Raw genomic sequence first — 22237 nt, forward strand, 5'->3', positions numbered from 1 at the left:
AATGATTGTTTTTGTAAGGAGAAAAGTTTCTTGGAAAAGGAATAGACAAAATAAAACTTCTTTCATTGAAATGTGACCTGAACAATAAGCACTATTCTTAGGTGACCTTCATGGTGATAATCTCAGCTTAGAGCACTTAACCTGTGGATTGGAACAATCCTGGATCTATTTCCTCATATCAGAATGAGTTTCTTAAGGCTTTTGGAGGAGCAGAAATAGTGTCACTCAGTACTTCTGTCTTTAAAAAGTCCTAACAATCCAAGAAAAACCTCAGAAAATCCAGAAATTGGGAGATACTGATTATTACAGAGTGTATGTCAGGGATTATAGTAGGTTGGTGAAAAAGTAGTTGTAGTTATTGCAGTTGAAAGTAATATTCAAGAAACCTGGGGAATCTTCAACAAATGATGAGAAGGAATGTTTAATCAAGAGAGTCATAAAGTTTATTTAATATATCCTAAAAGTGCACGCAAAAAAATTATCCAATGTCTTGATTATGTGAAAACCCATAGAGTATGGTGTTGAAACTAATATTTTCTTTGGAAACAGACCTGTGTTCAAATCTGAGCTCTAGAGAACTGTGCTACCTCAGGAAAATAACCGCTCTGAGTCTCAGTTTCCTCAATGTATGATGACAATGATATTTTGGATATGCTTAGGATCAATTCAGAAAGTGTGTATAGAAAAGACAGCCAAGAATCTGCTCTATGGCACTAAACATGTGCTAGATTCACATATCTCTAAATACTTATACCCCCCAAATGAATTATCATTTTAGTATCATTACATTATATAAGAAAGATCATGTGGCCCTGGTGGGAGTATTTATGCTGTAAAAACTGGGAGATGCTATAAATCAGGGCCCTCTTTTTCGGCAGAGATCTGTTTTATCACACACCACTGCCTAAAGGATAGAGTTTGAGAATAGAGGTGTTGGTGAAAGCAAGGGGATTCTCCTGAATAATACTTTGAAATTAATAGTTTAGATTTTTTCAAGAATATTTTATAATTAAAATTTCAAAAAGAAAACAAATGAATATGTCAATATGAAATGGTGACACATGCTTTGCAGAGAACTTAAACAGGGTAATATGATAGAAGTGGCTGCCCTCGATTGAGTAATCTGGGTGCATTCTTCTGTGGAGTGATACCTAAAATGAGATACAAATTATAAGAATCCACCGGCCCCTCACTAATTGGAGGGAGTGCATTCCAGCTGTAGGGAACAGCAGGTGAAAAAGGCCTTACAGAGCAATGCATTTAACATGTTCAAAACTCAGAATGAAAGCTAGTAGGGTTGGAGCTTAGTGAATAAGGAGAAGAATGAGAAGTCATGAAGTGGAAGAATAAAGCAAAGACCAGATCACTGAGGACTTTGCAAACCAGGTTTAAAAAATAAAAAGAAGAAGAAGAAGAAAATAATTGAAATAGGAGATAAGGGAAGAAGAAGAGGAGGAAGAGAAAAAGGAAGAAGAGCAAATGGAAAAAGGGAAGGAGAAAGTAGTGGAGAATAAGAAAGAAAGACAAGATAGCAATTTTTTTGAACAGTAGAATAAAATACATTGCTATCAGAAAGCATAACATCTTTTTAAGGAGATACACTTTTAATGTAACAAAATGGAAAAAGATTATCACCAGAATTCTGAGGGAGAACAAAGACAGACTTGGCAATGTATTACTCCCCTCCCCTCGACTGGGACATTCACAAGAGAGTCCCATCACCACACCATGGGGTTTGCTAGATGTTTGGGAAGGAGGAGAAAGCCTGATGTTGGCCAAACATTGTGGACTTCCTCCCTCATGACATCAATCATAGGCAAGTTACTAGAACCATAAGATTTTGTTTAAAATTGAGTTGGTTAGTGATGTGTTTTTTTCTCTAAAAAGTTTCAGTATAAAAACTGGGTTAAGGCCAAACTGATTGCAGGCCCCAAACAAAGAAACAGATGCAGGAGTCATTAAAATGACAAGGATGGAATTCACAAAGCAAAGGCAAAATAAATACTATAGAGGTTTAGTAGAGAAAGAAACCCTTTCAGGTCAAGGGACAAAAGAAATTCCTTTCAGAGAAAGTGGATGTTAATTTACACCCAGGCCAGAACAAGCTGTATTTGAGAGACATGTCTCCCATTGCATACGTGACTTGCCACACTTCAGGGAATCTCAGAAAGTTGATCATTTCTAGCCCAAACTTAGCTGTGTGCTGGCCTTTCTCAACCACTCTGAAACGTATGAATTCCTTCTTATAAAAGGAAGAAGTATATTATTTTATTTTTCTTAACACCTTTATATCTAAGCCAACACTCCTGGAAATTATAGTCATAATTCACATGCACACACCTACAAATCTTAAATATAATAAGATAGACTCATCTAATCAAGGTAGAGTTACTAAGCTAGGACAGCCTGTCATAGTGGACATAGGATGATTAGTATCCAATAATGTACAGTATCAAAGAGAAGGGATTACTTTAGTAAAGCCTCATGGTAGTTAAAACACCCAATGTAATAGAAGAGATTTAGTTGATAGCTTGCTGATTCTCTGTATTTCCTGCTCAAGTTATAATTTTTTTTGTTAATTGTCTTTATTATGGTACTTTGTCTTTCTCCTCTCTAGTTAGGCATCTGGGTGCTTTGAGATAGGACTACATAATTGAGAATCAAAAGACCTGAATTCTAGCCACAAGTCTGGTACCTTTTGAAAGTGTGAAAAAAACTGTAATTTTCATGAAGGCAAAAACTATTTGTATTATCATGAGCACTAAGTTTTGAATGCTTAGCAAGGACATGGACCACAGAAGTTGTGCAACAACTATTTCTTGTATAAATAAACTAGTTCATTAATGAATGAAGCCACTGAACCTTCTGTACTTCAGTTTTCTCACTGAAGCATGAGGGTGATATATACATATCTTGCCTACCTTGATACATCATTAGAAGTCCCTGGAAAATTACAGCTCAGGTGGACGAAAATTATTTTAAGAAGTGATAAATTTTAAATTCAATTGTCATGATTCACAGAACATTGCTCTGCTTCACAATGGCACTCTGTAAGCCTTGATTGATTTTTCAGGATAGCTGAAGGAAAATAAAGCAGGGATAATATTTTGAAAACACTGATTTATAAACCATTGTTGTTTACTTTTCATCATCTATGTTACTGGAACAGAACAAGATATAGATGGTACATAATTCAACATTCATGTGTACTTGGCATTAGAATATGTTTTTGTACTTTTATTTGAATGGAGGGTTGTCTGGTGTTCTGGTAATTGAACTAAATCAAAATAATGAAGTTATGATGACGATATCAGGTTCCGGATTTCCTCATCTTATGTCCCTGCAACTTAATCCATACAGACTCATATTGCTCCGGAATTATACCACTTTTTCTTCTTCCCTGAATGAAGAAACCATTTATTTAACAAAACTTGGTGGAATACCTATTTGATGACTGACACAGGAATAGATAATAAGTATGTTCAACCTAGTTGAATGGGAAAAACAGACATATACAATATCCACACTACAACGTGATGAGAACTAGAGTCCCTTGCTACTTCCCCTCCTACCTAGAGATAACTTTGCCTCCAATGACGTAGGTTCTTGAAAGTTATCAGATAATAAAGCATGGCCTGTTCTTTTTTCACGTCAACTGCTGAACATCTGGAGAGTTTCAATTGCTTTTCATTAAATATTCAGGTAATGAAAAATAAAAAAAGAACACAATGACAGAAGTCTTCCAATTTTCTTCAGAGTTGAGAAATATAGTTAGATAAACAATTCATCATCACAATAATTTTTAAACTGACTGCGTTTTTCACTCTATAATCCAGTTGTTGACCTTTTCAGTGCTTGGTCTTGACAATTTTCTGGATTAGTAGTGGGGTTAGCTGATTAAGACCGTGCAGCCTGCAATAGAAAATAGTCTCTCAAGAGTCTGAGAGCTTATGGTATATTTAATTTGACAACATTCAGAATAGAGCAAAGTCATTAATTGTAAATACATAGCATCATGCAATACAGAACCTTCCTCCTAGTTCACTCATTCAACAAATCTACTGCATTTTCCAGGCAACAATTGGTTACATTAACCACCTTTATGTTTAAACTTTAGTTAAGTCTGCCATTAACATCTAGGGTTGTCTAATTTTTTAGTTAATCTAAGAAGACCACTATCACAAATCTCAGGAAAGTTACTTGTGCTAAAGGAAAAACTTTCATCAAATTAAATTTAACAGAATTTAATTAAGTAAAGAATGATTTGCAAATCACGCAGCCTGGAACAAAAATACATTCAGAGTGACTCTGGGGCTGCCACGTGGTCAAATAACATTTATGGACAGAAAAGGAAAACAGTGTACAGAAAATGGAAATGAATTACAGAAACAGTGAGTTGGTACCAGTTGCAGCTCTGCAACTACCTTATTTGAACACATTTGAACAGTTGGTTGCTTGTGATTGGCTGTCACTCAGCTTCTTGTTAAAATAGTAGGTTACAGTTTGTTTAACATCATTAGGTTACAGGTCACTAGTATAAGAAAGCTTTAGCTCAAACTTAAAATATGTATAAAGACAACTTTAGGCTAAACTTAATTCAATTTAATACTTTCTAATAGATATAAAGTCCTAGTGGTGGGTTTTCTTCTTTACCAAAGAAAAATGTCCTTTTTTTCTAACTAATGATTTATGCACTTGGATTTTTTGACTAGATAAATAACAAATAGTATAATTACTTTAGTATTAATGAACCATGCAAACTCTGTCTCATCTACCAAAAAAGACAAATTTACTAAAAGGCAATAATTTTGTTTTCCTGCATAAGATTATCATGAATTGCTCAAGATTAAGTTAGCTAAAAAGAACTCTTCCATAATAAAAATTAATTGATAATACGTTGTCAAAACACTTGTGATCCTGAACTATCTATTAGAGGGGAGTCAATATTAGCAATAAAAAAACTACAAATATTGATGGGTGCTGACAAGTTGTTGGGTGCAGCACACCAACATGGCACAGGTGTACGTATGTAACAAACCTGCACATTATGCACATGTACCCTAGAACTTAAAGTATAATAAAAAATAAATAAATAAATAAATAAATAACTACAAATAAATGCAAAACTCCCATTATGAAGGAAATTTAAATAATAACAATGTGCAAATAGTAATACTTACTTGTATTTTGAATATTAAAATGTATAACAAAAACATTTTTAAATAAAAACGTATTCACCACCATTTTTTTTAAATGTAGGACATCATGCTTTATATTTATTAAATTACTTATTTCAAGCAACATGATCATATACAAATACATTTCGTAGACACATGGAAATTTAGCAATTTTTTACGGATTGCATTCAGTAAGTAGAGGGAGATCGACGGATGTTTTCAAGGTCAAACCTAAAGGAAACTAACCCACATTTACTTAGCCCAGCGTTGAAGAAGCAAAGAATTCTGCTAAGTAGGCTTTGGAGTTTTGCTTTTCAGACCTGTGTCTTCTAACAATTCTGTATTTCGCCCTTGAAGTAAAAATAATCACCCATTTATCCTTGACTTTACTAAAGATATCAACTTTTATTCAGTTAGGGTATCCAGTTTTATTCAATTAGGGTATTCAGTTTAGGAATTATAAAAGAAAGAGTAGAATAGAATTATTCTAGGAGAGTTATCCTAGGAGAGTTACTCATAACCAAACCAGAAGCCAGAAATGATCACAGGAAAACATTTCTCAGGGGATAATTTAATAACATTACTGAAAGTGTGGGAATCCATATACCACCTAAATGATTAGGAAAGAGGTTATTAGCTAAGCCATTGTCTGAAACCCACTGAATCACTGGTCCTTTTGAACAATGATTGGTCCTTTTTTTCTAAAGATGAGTTTTAAAATTTAAGAGAAGCACTAAGGAGCAGAGCTGAGAGGGGAAAAGAACACAGATCTTGCATGGTTCAGATTTTTCTTTATAGGTCCAGGAGTAAGGTAAGATATCAAATCTTTGCTTTTATAATTTGAAGAACCAAAATCAGTGAATTCTGCAGGATAGATTATCAAGTTCACCCTAAATGCTTGATTAGGTCAATGATTTGAACCAGGGAAGAAAGTTTCACATCTAGAGGATAAGAGAAATATACTTAAACAGGTTACACCATAAATCAACATCACACTTTAATTTTATACTCTATTCCCGTAAATTACAAAAACATTGACTCAGTTGCTTAGTTCTAATATGTTATTCTTAGACTACTAAGTGGAAATTATCTGGTTTTGGACTGGTATTGTCAAATCTCTATTGAAGTACTTTCAACATAGACATTAAAATTGTTGTAATAATAAGTCCCTAGTTGGTTAGCCCTAGTCATGACCTCCCATGGTCTGAAGGGCCTGCTCCTCTCCTTGTAGGGCAGCACCAGGATATCATCTTGTTCGTTAATGCATTCAACCACATCATATGTCTCCAAATGAGTTTTTTGTTCAAGCTAAAAGGACAAGCAAACAATTTTGTTTTTTATAAACAGCTTGTCTGAGAGAAAATAGTTATATTGTAGAAATTTACAAATATAATTTTTTAAATTTTAAATTCCAAAATGTAAGTAAATACTATAGAATTCACCCAACTATTCCTTTGATTGAACAATACTAATTATTTTGTCATGAATTTTAAGTAAAGTCTTTATAAAGCTAAAGATCACAACTTATTTTCTAGATATATCATACAAAAATGAAAATTATAATTCTTCTTGGATTCCTGGGAGCCACATTGTCAGCCCCAGTAAGTGATTTTATGGCACTACTGATATCATTGTGTTAAACCTTCAACAATCCCTTCTTTTTACTATTTCTGATTTCTTTTTCATTTTTACTTTTAGCTTATCCCACAGCGTCTTATGTCTGCCAGCAATAGCAATGAGGTTAGTTTAAATAGTTAAACAATCTCCTCCTTTCTTTTTAATGGAAATCAAGTGGGAAGAGATAAATGTCATCATTTGGTTTATACTGTGTTCCTCTCCACTAGCTTTTATATATATCCAAGCACATTTCTAATGTTCATGTTTGATTGTATAATAGGTTACCTCTAAAATATTATTCTACTTCCCTTGCTTGATTGTTAATTCTTCAAAGGCATATACAATATTGTTTATATCTTTCTGTTCTAATAAGACCTAATACAGGTGTATATAGGTATTTAAAAGCATAAAATGACTAAACCACTGGAATGAGCTAACGTTGTGCAATCTCAGACCCAATAGGAGAGAGGTTGCTAAAGCCAAACCTTGTTTTAAATCTAACTTCTAATCACTGTAATTCAGTGTAAGCCTAGTGAGAAAATGTCTCACTTCTAACAAGAAATTGAGCAACCAGCTGTGACTTGTGCTATATTTATAGTAAACATTGTTCTTACTCATTTTAGTGTGTAGTAATCTTGATTTCATATTATTTTTCCTTTTCTAGCTACTTCTTAATCTTAATAATGGTCAACTTTTGCCACTACGATTTCAGGTACCTCCATTTCAATAATTACTTTATGGGGAACATTTTTCTATTGCTCATTTCTTATGTTATTTTGTATGAAAACAAAATGTTTCCTGATCCTATTTCTGAAATCTCAATTTTTAATGTTATGAATTTGTCTCATATATTCTAGTGACCATTTGTTTGAAGGTTAAAGTAAAAACTGTAATTTGATTAACACTTATTTATTGAGAACTTGGTATATGCCAGGCACTAATTCTCACAACTATGAGATAGTTAAAAGTAATTATTTCACACAAAGTCATGCCCAGTTAACCAGTAACAGCAGGTTGGGGGGGCTTAGGGTTAAGGTAGGGGAAAATACACAAGGTTTAAAACAAGTCTGGCATATGCAGATGTTGTGCTCTTTTATCAACCTTGTCCTGCCCCATATTTCTCATGGCCGCCGGGAATTTAGCATTTGCTTCACATTATTTGCTTGGTTCAAAATGAATCAAGATGCTGTCCTTTTTTATACTGCAACATTGGAGGTATAGAAATTATATGTATTTTGTCTCTTTCTTGCTCAGGACCGACCTTTAAATTCTTTTTGGCATGAAGGGAACATGCTTTCTTTCCTTTGTGTCTTTTTAGGGCCCACTTAATTCATGGATTCCACCTTTCTCTGGAGTTTCACAACAGCAGCAGCAGGCTCAAATTCCAGGACTCACCCAATTCTCTTTATCAGCTCTAGACCAGTTTGCCCGACTGTTCCCAAATCAGATACCCTTCCCAGGACAGGCCAGTTTTGCCCAAGGAGCCCAGGCAGGCCAAGTTGACCCCTCACAGGCTCAAACACCGCCTCAGACACAACCAGGCCCCAATCACGTAAGTCAGTCCTCTTTGATTTTGTTCTGAGGAGAGAGAACTCTATGTTGAATTTGACAATGAATATGAATCAGCTTTGAAATAGGCAGGGGTTTTTGAACAATATTTTTTCTTATATGTTTCTACCATCACTGTAAGTTCTTTTTTATCTGATTTCTAAGACAAAAAGTATTTAAATCAGCTACTCTAGGATACAGCAACAAACCAAAAAAATTAAAAACAAGTCTAGGATAAGACAGGAAAACTTCAATAAAAGGCAGTTTATGTTGCTGACAGCACATGTAACAGATGACGTTTTGTTGTGGAAACTTGCTAACAAATGATAAATTTATATGACTAGCTCTATGAAAAGCAGCTCGGAGATTTTAAATAACAAAGTCAAACATACATTTTTATATAATTCTTTTTTTGGCAGGTGATGCCCTATGTGTTCTCCTTCAAAATGCCTCAAGAGCAAGGACAGGTAAATGGACGTAACAACACTACCCATAGAGATGGCTACATACACTCTCCACAGCACTTTCTATTTCTAGCTCTGACTCCTATAGCAGGGCTCTAAAACCTATATAATGATATCACTGTCTAGATAACATCATTGCCCGGCCAGTATCTGTTGACGTTGGGCTCACTTAACAACTCCTTAAGAACAGGCAGCTAAGAAGAGTCTCCAGGACCCCTGAATTTCCAGGGCATTGCTATGTTGAGAGTAAAAGAGCTCAATAATCCCCAGGTCATGTCCTCTCTGTCTCCAAGGTGCTGGAAGTTGGGAAAAACCCAAGAGAAATACCATGGACTGACTTTATCCAACTTTAAATTTTGCTAATGAAGGAGATGCATTAAGCTGATAATATATGATATGATGTAGAGATAAGAAACACTTGCCTATGTTATTTGGCAGTTACGAAATTCTGCTCAAAATATTTTAGGCTTCTTGTACATTTCCAATTTGAATCCATATTACAATCAACTGGTAATTATTTCCATTAAATAGGAGAATCTTTTAAAAGTGAATGCAAACTAGTATAATCATCACATTAATAGGGAAAACCCTATAAATATCAGGATTATTAATTTTATAATATTCTGGGCTCAAAGAAACAGTATTATAAATAAATTATATTATTCATCAGCAGAATGTTGGCCTTTTCATAAAAAGTTACAGTGTTTGGCTCTACTGTAATTATAACTATATAACTTTGTCCCACATCCACTCCCATTACAAAACAAAAGTTACTTCTAGACATTATCTCATTCTATGACATAAGCATTTAGAGAATTAGATGTATAACTAGAATTACTTCATCTTAAGAATCAAGAAACCTAGTCTTAATGAGATCAATTTCCCGATCCCACTGAAAGTAAATAGCTGAGTTGGAATGTAATCGTCCTCCCCTTCTGTCTCCTTCTTTAACCACTAAACCAGTAGCTCTCCACCCTGGCTTTACATTATAATCTCTGCTGGTAATTTTGAAAATTACAAATGTCTGAACCCTATCCCGATGAATCAATACCCCATGAATTGGTCATCTTCTAAAATGCTCAAATGTGATTTTGATTCTTAGCCAGGATTAAGAATGCTTGCACAAAATACAATCCTTCTGAAACCCTAGTTATTTTATTTAACTCTCATGTCTAAAACAGTCTCTTACTTTATGCAAATAAACAAAACAGCATACAAAAATTAACATATGTACTAAGATTTTCATTTTCTATGAACATATACACATATAAACAGACACAGACATATAAGTAGAAGGCAATAATATAAATGGAAGCCACAAGGTAATGTAGGTGGTGAAGTTTCAGATGATTTTGTTTGTTACTTGTCTATGTCTTGATTTACCAAATATCCTAAAATATATATGGATTATTTCAATAAAGTGGCAATTCTTAAAGTCAATACATTCATAGCATTTCATTTATTATGGCAGAATGTCTAATACCACATTCTGCAGAATGATGATTCTCAAAAATATAGGGAAAGTGCTACAAAGGCTATCTTTCACTTAGGTATTTGCAAAGTAATTTGTATATAAAATTTCCAAGATGTCCTTTGGGGGAAAAAAAAAAAAAAAAAAAAAAAGCTCTTTTGCTTAGTTCAACCCACTATTTCCTAAATGTGTTTGACCAAGCAAGTCTAGCATTTCCTGGGACACAAGCTGTTCCCAAAGTTTGGAAAGGGATGCTTCATCTATTTGCTTTGTATTTAATCATATAAAGCTGCTAGAAATAAAACAGCTTTTGAATAAAATTGACATTAGAAGATAAAAAGTATGTCCTATGCTGATGTAATGGAATCTCTTGTATCCTTCTCTTTTTACAAGTAGATGTTTCAATACTATCCAGTTTACATGCTCCTACCCTGGGAACAACCTCAGCAAACAGTTCCTAGGTCACCTCAACAAACAAGACAGCAGCAGTATGAGGAGCAGGTACTGCAAATGTTTTATTTTCATCTTACTAGTTCCACTTGAAAATAGAGCAAATAAGGTATATTACCATAGAAAAAAGTTTCTGAATATATTTAATGTGAACACTCAATAGCATGAAACAGGCATAAGAGGGTAGATACCAAAGGATTATAAATTATGCTGCTATAAAGACACATGCACACGTATGTTTATTGCAGCACTATTCACAATAGCAAAGACTTGGAATCAACCCAAATGTCCATCAGTGACAGATTGGATTAAGAAAATGTGGCACGTATACACCGTGGAATACTATGCAGCCATAAAAAAGGATGAGTTTGTGTCCTTTGTAGGGACATGGATGCAGCTGGAAACCATCGTTCTTAGCAAACTATCACAAGAACAGAAAACCAAACACCGCATGTTCTCACTCATAGGTGGGAACTGAACAATGAGATCACTTGGACTCAGGAAGGGGAACATCACACACCGGGGCCTATCATGGGGAGGGGGGAGGGGGGAGGGATTGCATTGGGAGTTATACCTGATGTAAATGACGAGTTGATGGGTGCAGCACACCAACATGGCACAAGTATACATATGTAACAAACCTGCACGTTGTGCACATGTACCCTACAACTTAAAGTATAATAATAATAAATAAATTTTAAAAAAAAAAAGAGGGTAGATACAGTATTCTCTGCTATAAATCATTTGTGTAAACTTATTTGGTAATATTCCAAGGCTGGATTTTTAGCCAATGATGTCGGTAAGTGGACTTCAATAGAATCAAGGTAAAAAAGATGAATAACCTTGAAAAGTGAAGTTTTCTCACTAAAATTTACTAGCATCCACCTTTCCACATATGTGTGAGTGGTTACTATTTAAAAATAATAAATGACAAAAATATTAGCTACCTTGATGAAAGATATATTTGATTGCTGGATTTTGAGATACAATTAGATACCATTATATTGAATTTTGTGAAACTGCAATAAATTTTTTGAATTCTAACATAAATTCAGGTGGCTCATATATAATTAGCATCCTTTCTGTTAGAATGAAAGTGTCTTTTATATAGTTTAATTGTAACTCTAAAACCTGGCATTACAAATTACAGAAAACTCAGAATTATGCTTTTAAAAACTGGTAGTATTAATTCTAATTGTCATGTTGCTTTAAAGGGAAAGAGACAGTTTTATCCTAGAAATGATATGGTATTAAAAAGATTCTTGCTAATTTAACAATAATTAATTTTTACTTACTGGAACATATAAACTTTAAAAATGCTTTTAATTTATATAAAAAGATATATAAGTTTAAGTAATCATTTACTGTAAAGTTGTGACAAGAATAATCACAGAAAAATGATACTTTTTTAAAAAATCTGACAGATGCCATTCTATGATCAATTTGGATACATTCCACAACTAGCAGAACCTGTAAGTAAATGCATATTTTTCATTAAAAAAAAATTTTTGAAACTACTTGCTTCATTGTTTACTAAATATATAAATGTGCTTCAGCCAATGATGACCAGGAGAGCACCTCTAATTGAACAAAACTGTATATCCACTCAATACAAGGAGGAGAACACACACTTGGGGAGTGTTGGGTGTCTTAATAGGAAAGTATTAGAATGACTTCTCACATGATTTGGGCTTCTTTAAGGTAATTTGGGGAAGATTGCAAAGAAGTGGCGATTCACTCTGGAGTAGCTATTTTCAAAAGTAGGGTAACTCTGTGATTATTTTAAAAGCTCATTCCTCTAAGGCAAGGATAGTGGAGCAAGGCGAAAGCTTTAATGGGTAAAGAAGCATCAGTCGCTCATATTAGCCAAGATGTGAGAACACCTGGTATTTTCGTGACTTGTATGGTGACCTTACTTTAGACAAAATTTTGAAGTTGTCTTGATTTTTTCCACCCCGTCTGATGTTGGTGTTCTGTAGAATTGCTTATGCTCAACAGGTGAGCACCGGTCCTAGTAGAAAATGTTAGAAAGTAGCACTTCCAGAACAGAAGCAGAGGTGAGATGTCAAGCCGTTTCTCTAATAGCAAGAATTAAACTATTATTTCTGCTTTTAGCAAAATAATTTAAGAAGTTTAGGAGTGTTTTACTACTCTGGTACTCTGGGTGGCCAAAGAGCATATTTTCATAGATCACTGATTTAGACTTTTAAAACTTTTTTTTTTTCAGGCTATACCAGGAGGACAGCAGCAACTAGCTTTTGATCCCCAACTAGGCACAGCTCCTGAAATTGCTGTGATGGTAAGATTCCTTACAACACTTTGCCAGCTACTGGAAATCAACAATTGACAACTTACTGCACTAATGCTCATTTTAATATCATCTCTGATATAATTCCATCAATAATTTTTGCTTCTTCTTCTTCTTACAATATTTCGCCAGTGAAGATTCAGTTTACTCTTACTCAGTTCATCAATATTTTTGAGTATACTATACCAGATACTCTTTCATGCACCTTTATTTAAAAGCAGATATTAAGAGACAATGAATGTTTGCTGGTATATATTCATGGTCTTTTTTTTTTTTTTTTAATTTATTTATTATTATTAAACTTCAAGTTGTAGGGTACATGTGCACAACGTGCAGGTTTGCTACATATGTATACTTGTGCCATGTTGGTGTGCTGCACCCATCAACTCGTCATTTACATCAGGTATAACTCCCAATGCAATCCCTCCCCCCTCCCCCCTCCCCATGATAGGCCCCGGTGTGTGATGTTCCCCTTCCCGAGTCCAAGTGATCTCATTGTTCAGTTCCCACCTACGAGTGAGAACATGCGGTGTTTGGTTTTCTGTTCTTGTGATAGTTTGCTAAGAATGATGGTTTCCAGCTGCATCCATGTCCCTACAAAGGACACAAACTCATCCTTTTTTATGGCTGCATAGTATTCCATGGTGTATATGTGCCACATTTCCTTAATCCAATCTGTCACTGATGGACATTTGGGTTGATTCCAAGTCTTTGCTATTGTGAATAGTGCTGCAATAAACATACGTGTGCATGTGTCCTTATAGCAGCATAATTTATAATCCTTTGGGTATATACCCAGTAATGGGATGGCTGGGTCATATGGTACATCTAGTTCTAGATCCTTGAGGAATCGCCATACTGTTTTCCATAATGGTTGAACTAGTTTACAATCCCACCAACAGTGTAAAAGTGTTCCTATTTCTCCACATCCTCTCCAGCACCTGTTGTTTCCTGACTTTTGAATGATCGCCATTCTAACTGGTGTGAGATGGTATCTCATTGTGGTTTTGATTTGCATTTCTCTGATGGCCAGTGATGATGAGCATTTTTTCATGTGTCTGTTGGCTGTATGAATGTCTTCTTTTGAGAAATGTCTGTTCATATCCTTTGCCCACTTTTGGATGGGGTTGTTTGTTTTTTTCTTGTAAATTTGTTTGAGTTCTTTGTAGGTTCTGGATATTAGCCCTTTGTCAGATGAGTAGATTGCAAAAATTTTCTCCCATTCTGTAGGTTGCCTGCTCACTCTGATGGTAGTTTCTTTTGCTGTGCAGAAGCTCTTTAGTTTGATGAGATCCCATTTGTCAATTTTGGCTTTTGCTGCCGTTGCTTTTGGTGTTTTAGACATGAAGTCTTTGCCCATGCCTATGTCCTGAATGGTACTACCTAGGTTTTCCTCTAGGATTTTTATGGTATTAGGTCTAACATTTAAGTCTCTAATCCATCTTGAATTAATTTTCGTATAAGGAGTAAGGAAAGGATCCAGTTTCAGCTTTCTACTTATGGCTAGCCAGTTTTCCCAGCACCATTTATTAAATAGGGAATCCTTTCCCCATTTCTTGTTTCTCTCAGGTTTGTCAAAGATCAGATGGCTGTAGATGTGTGGTATTATTTCTGAGGACTCTGTTCTGTTCCATTGGTCTATATCTCTGTTTTGGTACCAGTACCATGCTGTTTTGGTTACTGTAGCCTTGTAGTATAGTTTGAAGTCAGGTAGCGTGATGCCTCCAGCTTTGTTCTTTTGACTTAGGATTGTCTTGGAGATGCGGGCTCTTTTTTGGTTCCATATGAACTTTAAAGCAGTTTTTCCAATTCTGTGAAGAAGCTCATTGGTAGCTTGATGGGGATGGCATTGAATCTATAAATTACCTTGGGCAGTATGGCCATTTTCACGATATTGATTCTTCCTATCCATGAGCATGGTATGTTCTTCCATTTGTTTGTGTCCTCTTTGATTTCACTGAGCAGTGGTTTGTAGTTCTCCTTGAAGAGGTCCTTTACATCCCTTGTAAGTTGGATTCCTAGGTATTTTATTCTCTTTGAAGCAATTGTGAATGGAAGTTCATTCCTGATTTGGCTCTCTGTTTGACTGTCACTGGTGTATAAGAATGCTTGTGATTTTTGCACATTAATTTTGTATCCTGAGACTTTGCTGAAGTTGCTGATCAGCTTAAGGAGATTTTGGGCTGAGACAATGGGGTTTTCTAAATATACAATCATGTCGTCTGCAAACAGGGACAATTTGACTTCTTCTTTTCCTAAGTGAATCCCCTTGATTTCTTTCTCTTGCCTGATTGCCCTAGCCAGAACTTCCAACACTATGTTGAATAGGAGTGGTGAGAGAGGGCATCCCTGTCTTGTGCCAGTTTTCAAAGGGAATTTTTCCAGTTTTTGCCCATTCAGTATGATATTGGCTGTGGGTTTGTCATAAATAGCTCTTATGATTTTGAGGTACGTTCCATCAATACCGAATTTATTGAGCGTTTTTAGCATGAAGGGCTGTTGAATTTTGTCAAAAGCCTTTTCTGCATCTATTGAGATAATGATGTGGTTCTTGTCTTTGGTTCTGTTTATATGCTGGATTATGTTTATTGATTTGCGAATGTTGAACCAGCCTTGCATCCCAGGGATGAAGCCCACTTGATCATGGTGGATAAGCTTTTTGATGTGCTGCTGAATCCGGTTTGCCAGTATTTTATTGAGGATTTTTGCATCGATGTTCATCAGGGATATTGGTCTAAAATTCTCTTTTTTTGTTTTGTCTCTGCCAGGCTTTGGTATCAGGATGATGTTGGCCTCATAAAATGAGTTAGGGAGGATTCCCTCTTTTTCTATTGATTGGAATAGTTTCAGAAGGAATGGTACCAGCTCCTCCTTGTACCTCTGGTAGAATTCAGCTGTGAATCCATCTGGTCCTGGACTTTTTTTGGTTGGTAGGCTATTAATTATTGCCTCAATTTCAGAGCCTACTATTGGTCTATTCAGGGATTCAACTTCTTCCTGGTTTAGTCTTGGAAGAGTGTAAGTGTCCAGGAAATTATCCATTTCTTCTAGATTTTCCAGTTTATTTGCGTAGAGGTGTTTATACTATTCTCTGATGGTAGTTTGTATTTCTGTGGGGTCGGTGGTGATATCCCCTTTATCATTTTTAATTGCGTCGATTTGATTCTTCTCTCTTTTCTCCTTTATTAGTCTTGCTAGTGGTCTGTCAATTTTGTTGATCTTTTCAAAAAACCAACTCCTGGATTCATTGATTTTTTGGAGGGTTTTTTGTGTCTCTATCTCCTTCAGTTCTGCTCTGATCTTAGTTATTTCTTGCCTTCTGCTAGCTTTCGAATGTGTTTGCTCTTGCTTCTCTAGTTCTTTTAATTGCGATGTTAGAGTGTCAATTTTAGATCTTTCCTGCTTTCTCTTGTGGGCATTTAGTGCTATAAATTTCCCTCTACACACTGCTTTAAATGTGTCCCAGAGATTCTGGTATGTTGTATCTTTGTTCTCATTGGTTTCAAAGAACATCTTTATTTCTGCCTTCATTTTGTTATGTACCCAGTAGTCATTCAGGAGCAGGTTGTTCAGTTTCCATGTAGTTGAGCGGTTTCGATTGAGTTTCTTAGTCCTGAGTTCTAATTTGATCGCACTGTGGTCTGAGAGACAGTTTGTTATAATTTCTGTTCTTGTACATTTGCTGAGGAGTGCTTTACTTCCGATTACGTGGTCAATTTTGGAGTAAGTACGATGTGGTGCTGAGAAGAATGTATATTCTGTTGATTTGGGGTGGAGAGTTCTATAGATGTCTATTAGGTCTGCTTGCTGCAGAGATGAGTTCAATTCCTGGATATCCTTGTTAACTTTCTGTCTCGTTGATCTGTCTAATGTTGACAGTGGAGTGTTGAAGTCTCCCATTATTATTGTATGGGAGTCTAAGTCTCTTTGTAAGTCTCTAAGGACTTGCTTTATGAATCTGGGTGCTCCTGTATTGGGTGCACATATATTTAGGATAGTTAGCTCTTCCTGTTGAATTGATCCCTTTACCATTATGTAATGGCCTTCTTTGTCTCTTTTGATCTTTGATGGTTTAAAGTCTGTTTTATCAGAGACTAGTATTGCAACCCCCGCTTTTTTGTGTTCTCCATTTGCTTGGTAAATCTTCCTCCATCCCTTTATTTTGAGCCTATGTATGTCTCTGCATGTGAGATGGGTCTCCTGAATACAGCAGATTGATGGGTCTTGACTCTTTATCCAGTTTGCCAGTCTGTGTCTTTTAATTGGAGCATTTAGTCCATTTACATTTAAGGTTAAGATTGTTATGTGTGAACTTGATCCTGCCATTATGATATTAACTGGTTATTTTGCTCATTAGTTGATGCAGTTTCTTCCTAGCCTTGATGGTCTTTACATTTTGGCATGTTTTTGCAATGGCTGGTACCAGTTGTTCCTTTCCATGTTTAGTGCTTCCTTCAGGGTCTCTTGTAAGGCAGGCCTAGTGGTGACAAAATCTCTAAGCATTTGCTTATCTGTAAAGGATTTTATTTCTCCTTCACTTATGAAACTTAGTTTGGCTGGATATAAAATTCTGGGTTTAAAATTCTTTTCTTTAAGAATGTTGAATATTGGCCCCCACTCTCTTCTGGCTTGAAGAGTTTCTGCCGAGAGATCTGCTGTTAGTCTGATGGGCTTCCCTTTGTGGGTAACCCGACCTTTCTCTCTGGCTGCCCTTAAGATTTTTTCCTTCATTTCAACTTTGGTGAATCTGGCAATTATGTGTCTTGGAGTTGCTCTTCTCGAGGAGTATCTTTGTGGCGTTCTCTGTATTTCCTGGATTTGAATGTTGGCCTGCCCTACTAGGTTGGGGAAGTTCTCCTGGATGATATCCTGAAGAGTGTTTTCCAACTTGGTTCCATTTTCCCCCTCACTTTCAGGCACCCCAATCAGACGTAGATTTGGTCTTTTGACATAATCCCATACTTCTTGCAGGCTTTGTTCATTTCTTTTTCTTCTTTTTTCTTTTGGTTTCTCTTCTCGCTTCATTTCATTCATTTGATCCTCCATCGCTGACATTCTTTCTTCCAGTTGATCGAGACGGTTACTGAAGCTTGTGCATTTGTCACGTATTTCTCGTGCCATGGTTTTCGTCTCTTTCATTTCGTTTGTGAGCTTCTCTGCATTAATTACTCTAGCCATCAATTCTTCCACTTTTTTTTCAAGATTTTTAGTTTCTTTGCGCTGGGCACGTAATTCCTCCTTTAGCTCTGAGAAATTTGATGGACTGAAGCCTTCTTCTCTCATCTCGTCGAAGTCATTCTCCGTCCAGCTTTGATCCGTTGCTGGCGATGAGCTGCGCTCCTTTGCCGGGGGAGATGCGCTCTTATTTTTTGAATTTCCAGCTTTTCTGCCCTGCTTTTTCCCCATCTTTGTGGTTTTATCTGCCTCTGGTCTTTGATGATGGTGATGTACTGATGGGGTTTTGGTGTAGGTGTCCTTCCTGTTTGATAGCTTTCCTTCTAACAGTCAGGATCCTCAGCTGTAGGTTGTAGCTGTAGGAGATTGCTTGAGGTCCACTCCAGACCCTGTTTGCCTGGGTATCAGCAGCAGAGGCTGCAGAAGATAGAATATTTCTGAACAGCAAGTGTACCTGTCTGATTCTTGCTTTGGAATCTTCCTCTCAGGGGTGTACTCCACCCTGTGAGGTGTGGGGTGTCAGACTGCCCCTAGTGGGGGATGTCTCCCAGTTAGGCTACTCAGGGGTCAGGGACCCACTTGAGCAGGGAGTCTGTCCCTTCTCAGATCTCAACCTCCGTGTTGGGAGATCCACTGCTCTCTTCAAAGCTGTCAGACAGAGTCGTTTGCGTCTGCAGAGCTGCTGCGTTTGTTATTATTTACTGTGCCCTGTCCCCAGAGGTGGAGTCTACAGAGACAGGCAGGTTTCCTTGAGCTGCTGTGAGCTCCACCCAGTTCGAGCTTCCCAGCAGCTTTGTTTACCTACTTAAGCCTCAGCAATGGCGGGCGCCCCTCCCCCAGCCTCACTGCTGCCTTGCCGGTAGATCACAGACTGCTGTGCTAGCAATGAGGGAGGCTCCGTGGGTGTGGGACACTCCCGCCCAGGTGTGGGATATGATCTCCTGGTGTGCCTGTCTGCTTAAAGCGCAGTATTGGGGTGGGAGTTACCTGATTTTCCAGGTGTTGTGTGTCTCAGTTCCCCTGGCTAGGAAAAGGGATTCCCTTCCCCCTTGCGCTTTCCAGGTGAGGCAATGCCTCGCCCTGCTTCAGCTCTCGCTGGTCGGGCTGCAGCAGCTGACCAGCACCGATCGTCTGGCACTCCCCAGTGAGATGAACCCAGTACCTCAGTTGAAAATGCAGAAATCGCCGGTCTTCTGTGTCGCTCGCGCTGGGAGTTGGAGACTGGAGCTGTTCCTATTCGGCCATCTTGCTCCGCCCCCCCATATTCATGGTCTTTTATGTAGCTTACAATTTAAAAAACCTAATAATAGAACTTATTTTTTTAATATAATGCTTGTGTTGCATCTCAGTCCTGTTGCTTTACATTCTTCCCAATTTTGGCCTTCTTGTTGAACTTACGACAACTTTGTTTTCATTCTCATTCTCTATAGTCAACAGGAGAAGAGATACCATATTTACAAAAAGAAGTGATAAACTTTAGACACCACGGTGCAGGAGTTTTCATGCCCTCGACTTCACCAAAACCCAGCACAACCAATGTTTTCACTTCTGCTATAGACCGAACTATTACCGCAAAGTTCCCAGAAGAGAAGGTAGAGTTATGAAAACTTCATTTTATGTAAAAAATATTGTCTAATGAAAAAATACAGTGATAAAATTAGTGCTTTAATTTATAGGACTTAGTCATGAAATTAAGAAGATAACTAATGAAAAATACGTGGTCTTAACTCTGAATAAGGTGGCCAAAATTTATTTTTGATAATCGATTAATCAGAATATAATTTAATTTCAATTTAATAAGAGCTTCTTATGAATGTCCTTTTCTCACTAGGCCAAGACTGATAGTCTAAGGGAACCGTAAGAAGTTGCCCTAATCATTCAGAGATTTGGGTAGGTATTTACCAAAGTCATGCATTAGGTGCCATGACAATTCCTACATAAGAAGACAAAAGATAAAAGTTGTCAGAGGAGCTAATGGAGTTCTTACCAAAGTAGTTATAAAAATAAGTTAGCTATATATACTTATAAAATTAATAGTGAATATGGACTTCAACAGTTTTTAAAAACAAAATTAAATTTTGAGAATCGTGTCTGCCTATACTATAAGCTTGGTATACTCTCTGAAAACACGAATACTAGATATGCTAGGTCCATTATAAAAGACATTCTATAGATACTCTATACAGACTCAATTCTCCCAAATCATCATTTCAATTTGCAAGCTAAACATTGTAATAATTCCAATATATGTGTATTAGTTTGAAATAAAATAAAAATCTCAAAATGATAAAGAAATTGTAGAATGAAAAGAAAATTTCAAATTCCATGACTTTTATATCAGACATAATCTTGAACTAATTACCTGTTTTAATCAGCTTGGTTGGCTATGAGGCTACAATAGGAGTTTGATAGAAGGGCAGTATGGGAACAGCACCAAAAAGTAAAAACGTACACTGAAAAGCAAACAATTTAACCTGAAGGGCAAACTAAAAGACAAAGTTTTTGAAATCTCCTCCCTGCTGCCATGAGCCTCTTTTGATCTCTCCTTCCATAAAAATGAGCACTCAGCATTCTTCAGATGAAAAATATTTATAAAAATACAACTGAGTGAATAGTAATAATACCTCTTTAGGAAAGCCTCCTTACTAATGTACAATATTGTACAAGGCAAATCAAGTTACTCACTAAGAAATACTAAAGAAATTTCAGTATTTTTATGGCCTTTTTTCTGTATGTATGAAAGTCAGTGAAAGAACAGCTTTCTATTTCTTTAATAAACAACTCGTAAGGTATCTAAGACATTTTATGCAAAGCAGTCCAATGATATTAACATGCTTCTCTATTATATTTTTCAGGGAAAAAGACGTGGCCGTGCCTTGGATATAATTTTAGGCTATTAGCTAATGCTAGTATCAGTTCTTTGGAATACATGAAATATCTTGATTCTTCTCCTAAATTTGTTTTTACTTATAAATGTTATTAAACTCTTTAAATATGTCATAGAAAATAATAAAATCATGTAATGAGTCTTGTTTTACAAAATTATATGTATTTTCAAATATCCTATCATTGTATAAGCTGGAATATAATAACACTGAGAATAAAGCTAGTATCATTAAATTAATTGGATAATTGCATTAGTAAATGATGCCTCTGGAAAATGGTAGTTCCCATGAAAATAAGTATATTGTCATTGGATGGATGATGAGTGTTGTGTTTGGAACTGATGAAGTAAAATATGTATCTAGATTTGACACATCATCTATTTATTTCCCTCAGGTCCATTCAGTCAGCTTCCTTCTGAGACATTCTCGTGACAATCAAAATTATTCGGTGGCAGATATTATAAAGTGCTTATTCCTAATATGACACAGTTACATAGAGAGGTGTCTGTCCTTACTCAAAAGGGTAGGAAAGCGTATGATTGTTTGGGGGAGGCAGCATCCTGTAGAGACGAAGGTAGAGATTGTGGGTTTCATCAGATCTGGCTTTCATAGCTTTTAATCTTCAGCAAGTCACTTCACTTGTATGAGTGTCACCATTTTTAGGTATAAATTGAAGATAACACCTTTTACAATTTCTGAAAGAACTACATGAACTAACACATGAATATACCTGACTCATTAAAATGTTATTTTTTCCCTTCACATGTGAATATGAAAGTATTTGTATGTTTAACTTATTTTTTCAACTTTAGACTATCAGCTGAAATTTTTAGAAAATAGGAAAATTGGTATTCGATATAATATAGATGTGTGTATTGATGTGTTTGAGTAAGTGTATGTAAAACAAAAAAATGAATGAGTTAAGCGAATGAATAAATGAATGAATGAATATGTATTAGGTGGTTTCCAATAAACTTGGTGAGTATTCCAGGCTTTAAAGTAGATCATAATTCCTAGAATCTTACCTGTTTCAGCATTTAGTAATGTTATGACCCTAGAATCTACTACTTGCTTTTTGGAAGAGTAACCCAATACTTATCCATTCTACTTTCATTTTATTCTGCATCCTTTTTCCCTAAATT

At 36.1% G+C, this 22237-nt stretch overlaps 1 protein-coding gene across 2 annotated transcripts; it reads left to right on the forward strand.

Moving 5' to 3' along the window:
• Positions 1-5919: 5919 nt before the first annotated feature.
• Positions 5920-21464, forward strand: ODAM (odontogenic, ameloblast associated). Of its 2 annotated transcripts, XM_073017810.1 has the most exons (12): positions 5920-5988; positions 6713-6778; positions 6876-6917; positions 7459-7506; positions 8113-8346; positions 8762-8809; positions 10674-10778; positions 12152-12199; positions 12955-13026; positions 19641-19802; positions 20042-20100; positions 21066-21464. In XM_073017810.1, exons 1-11 carry the CDS (start codon positions 5953-5955, stop codon positions 20069-20071), a joined length of 891 nt encoding a protein of 296 aa, XP_072873911.1. In that variant the 5' UTR covers positions 5920-5952; the 3' UTR covers positions 20072-20100; positions 21066-21464. The 2 variants fall into 2 exon arrangements, with proteins under 2 accessions (XP_072873911.1, XP_072873912.1); XM_073017811.1 differs by lacking the exon at positions 12152-12199.
• The last annotated feature ends 773 nt before the right edge of the window (positions 21465-22237 follow it).

The sequence above is a fragment of the Chlorocebus sabaeus genome, chromosome 7, assembly GCF_047675955.1.
Source record: "Chlorocebus sabaeus isolate Y175 chromosome 7, mChlSab1.0.hap1, whole genome shotgun sequence".
Lineage (NCBI taxonomy): Eukaryota > Metazoa > Chordata > Mammalia > Primates > Cercopithecidae > Chlorocebus > Chlorocebus sabaeus.

Coding starts and splice junctions, on each gene's coding strand:
- ODAM (XM_073017810.1), top strand. CDS start 5,953: ATGGTTCAGATTTTTCTTTATAGGTCCAGGAGTAAG. Junction 12,200..12,954: donor TTCCACAACTAGCAGAACCT/GTAAGTAAATGC, acceptor TTTTTTTTTCAG/GCTATACCAGGAGGACAGCA. Junction 19,803..20,041: donor CAAAGTTCCCAGAAGAGAAG/GTAGAGTTATGA, acceptor TTTTCTCACTAG/GCCAAGACTGATAGTCTAAG.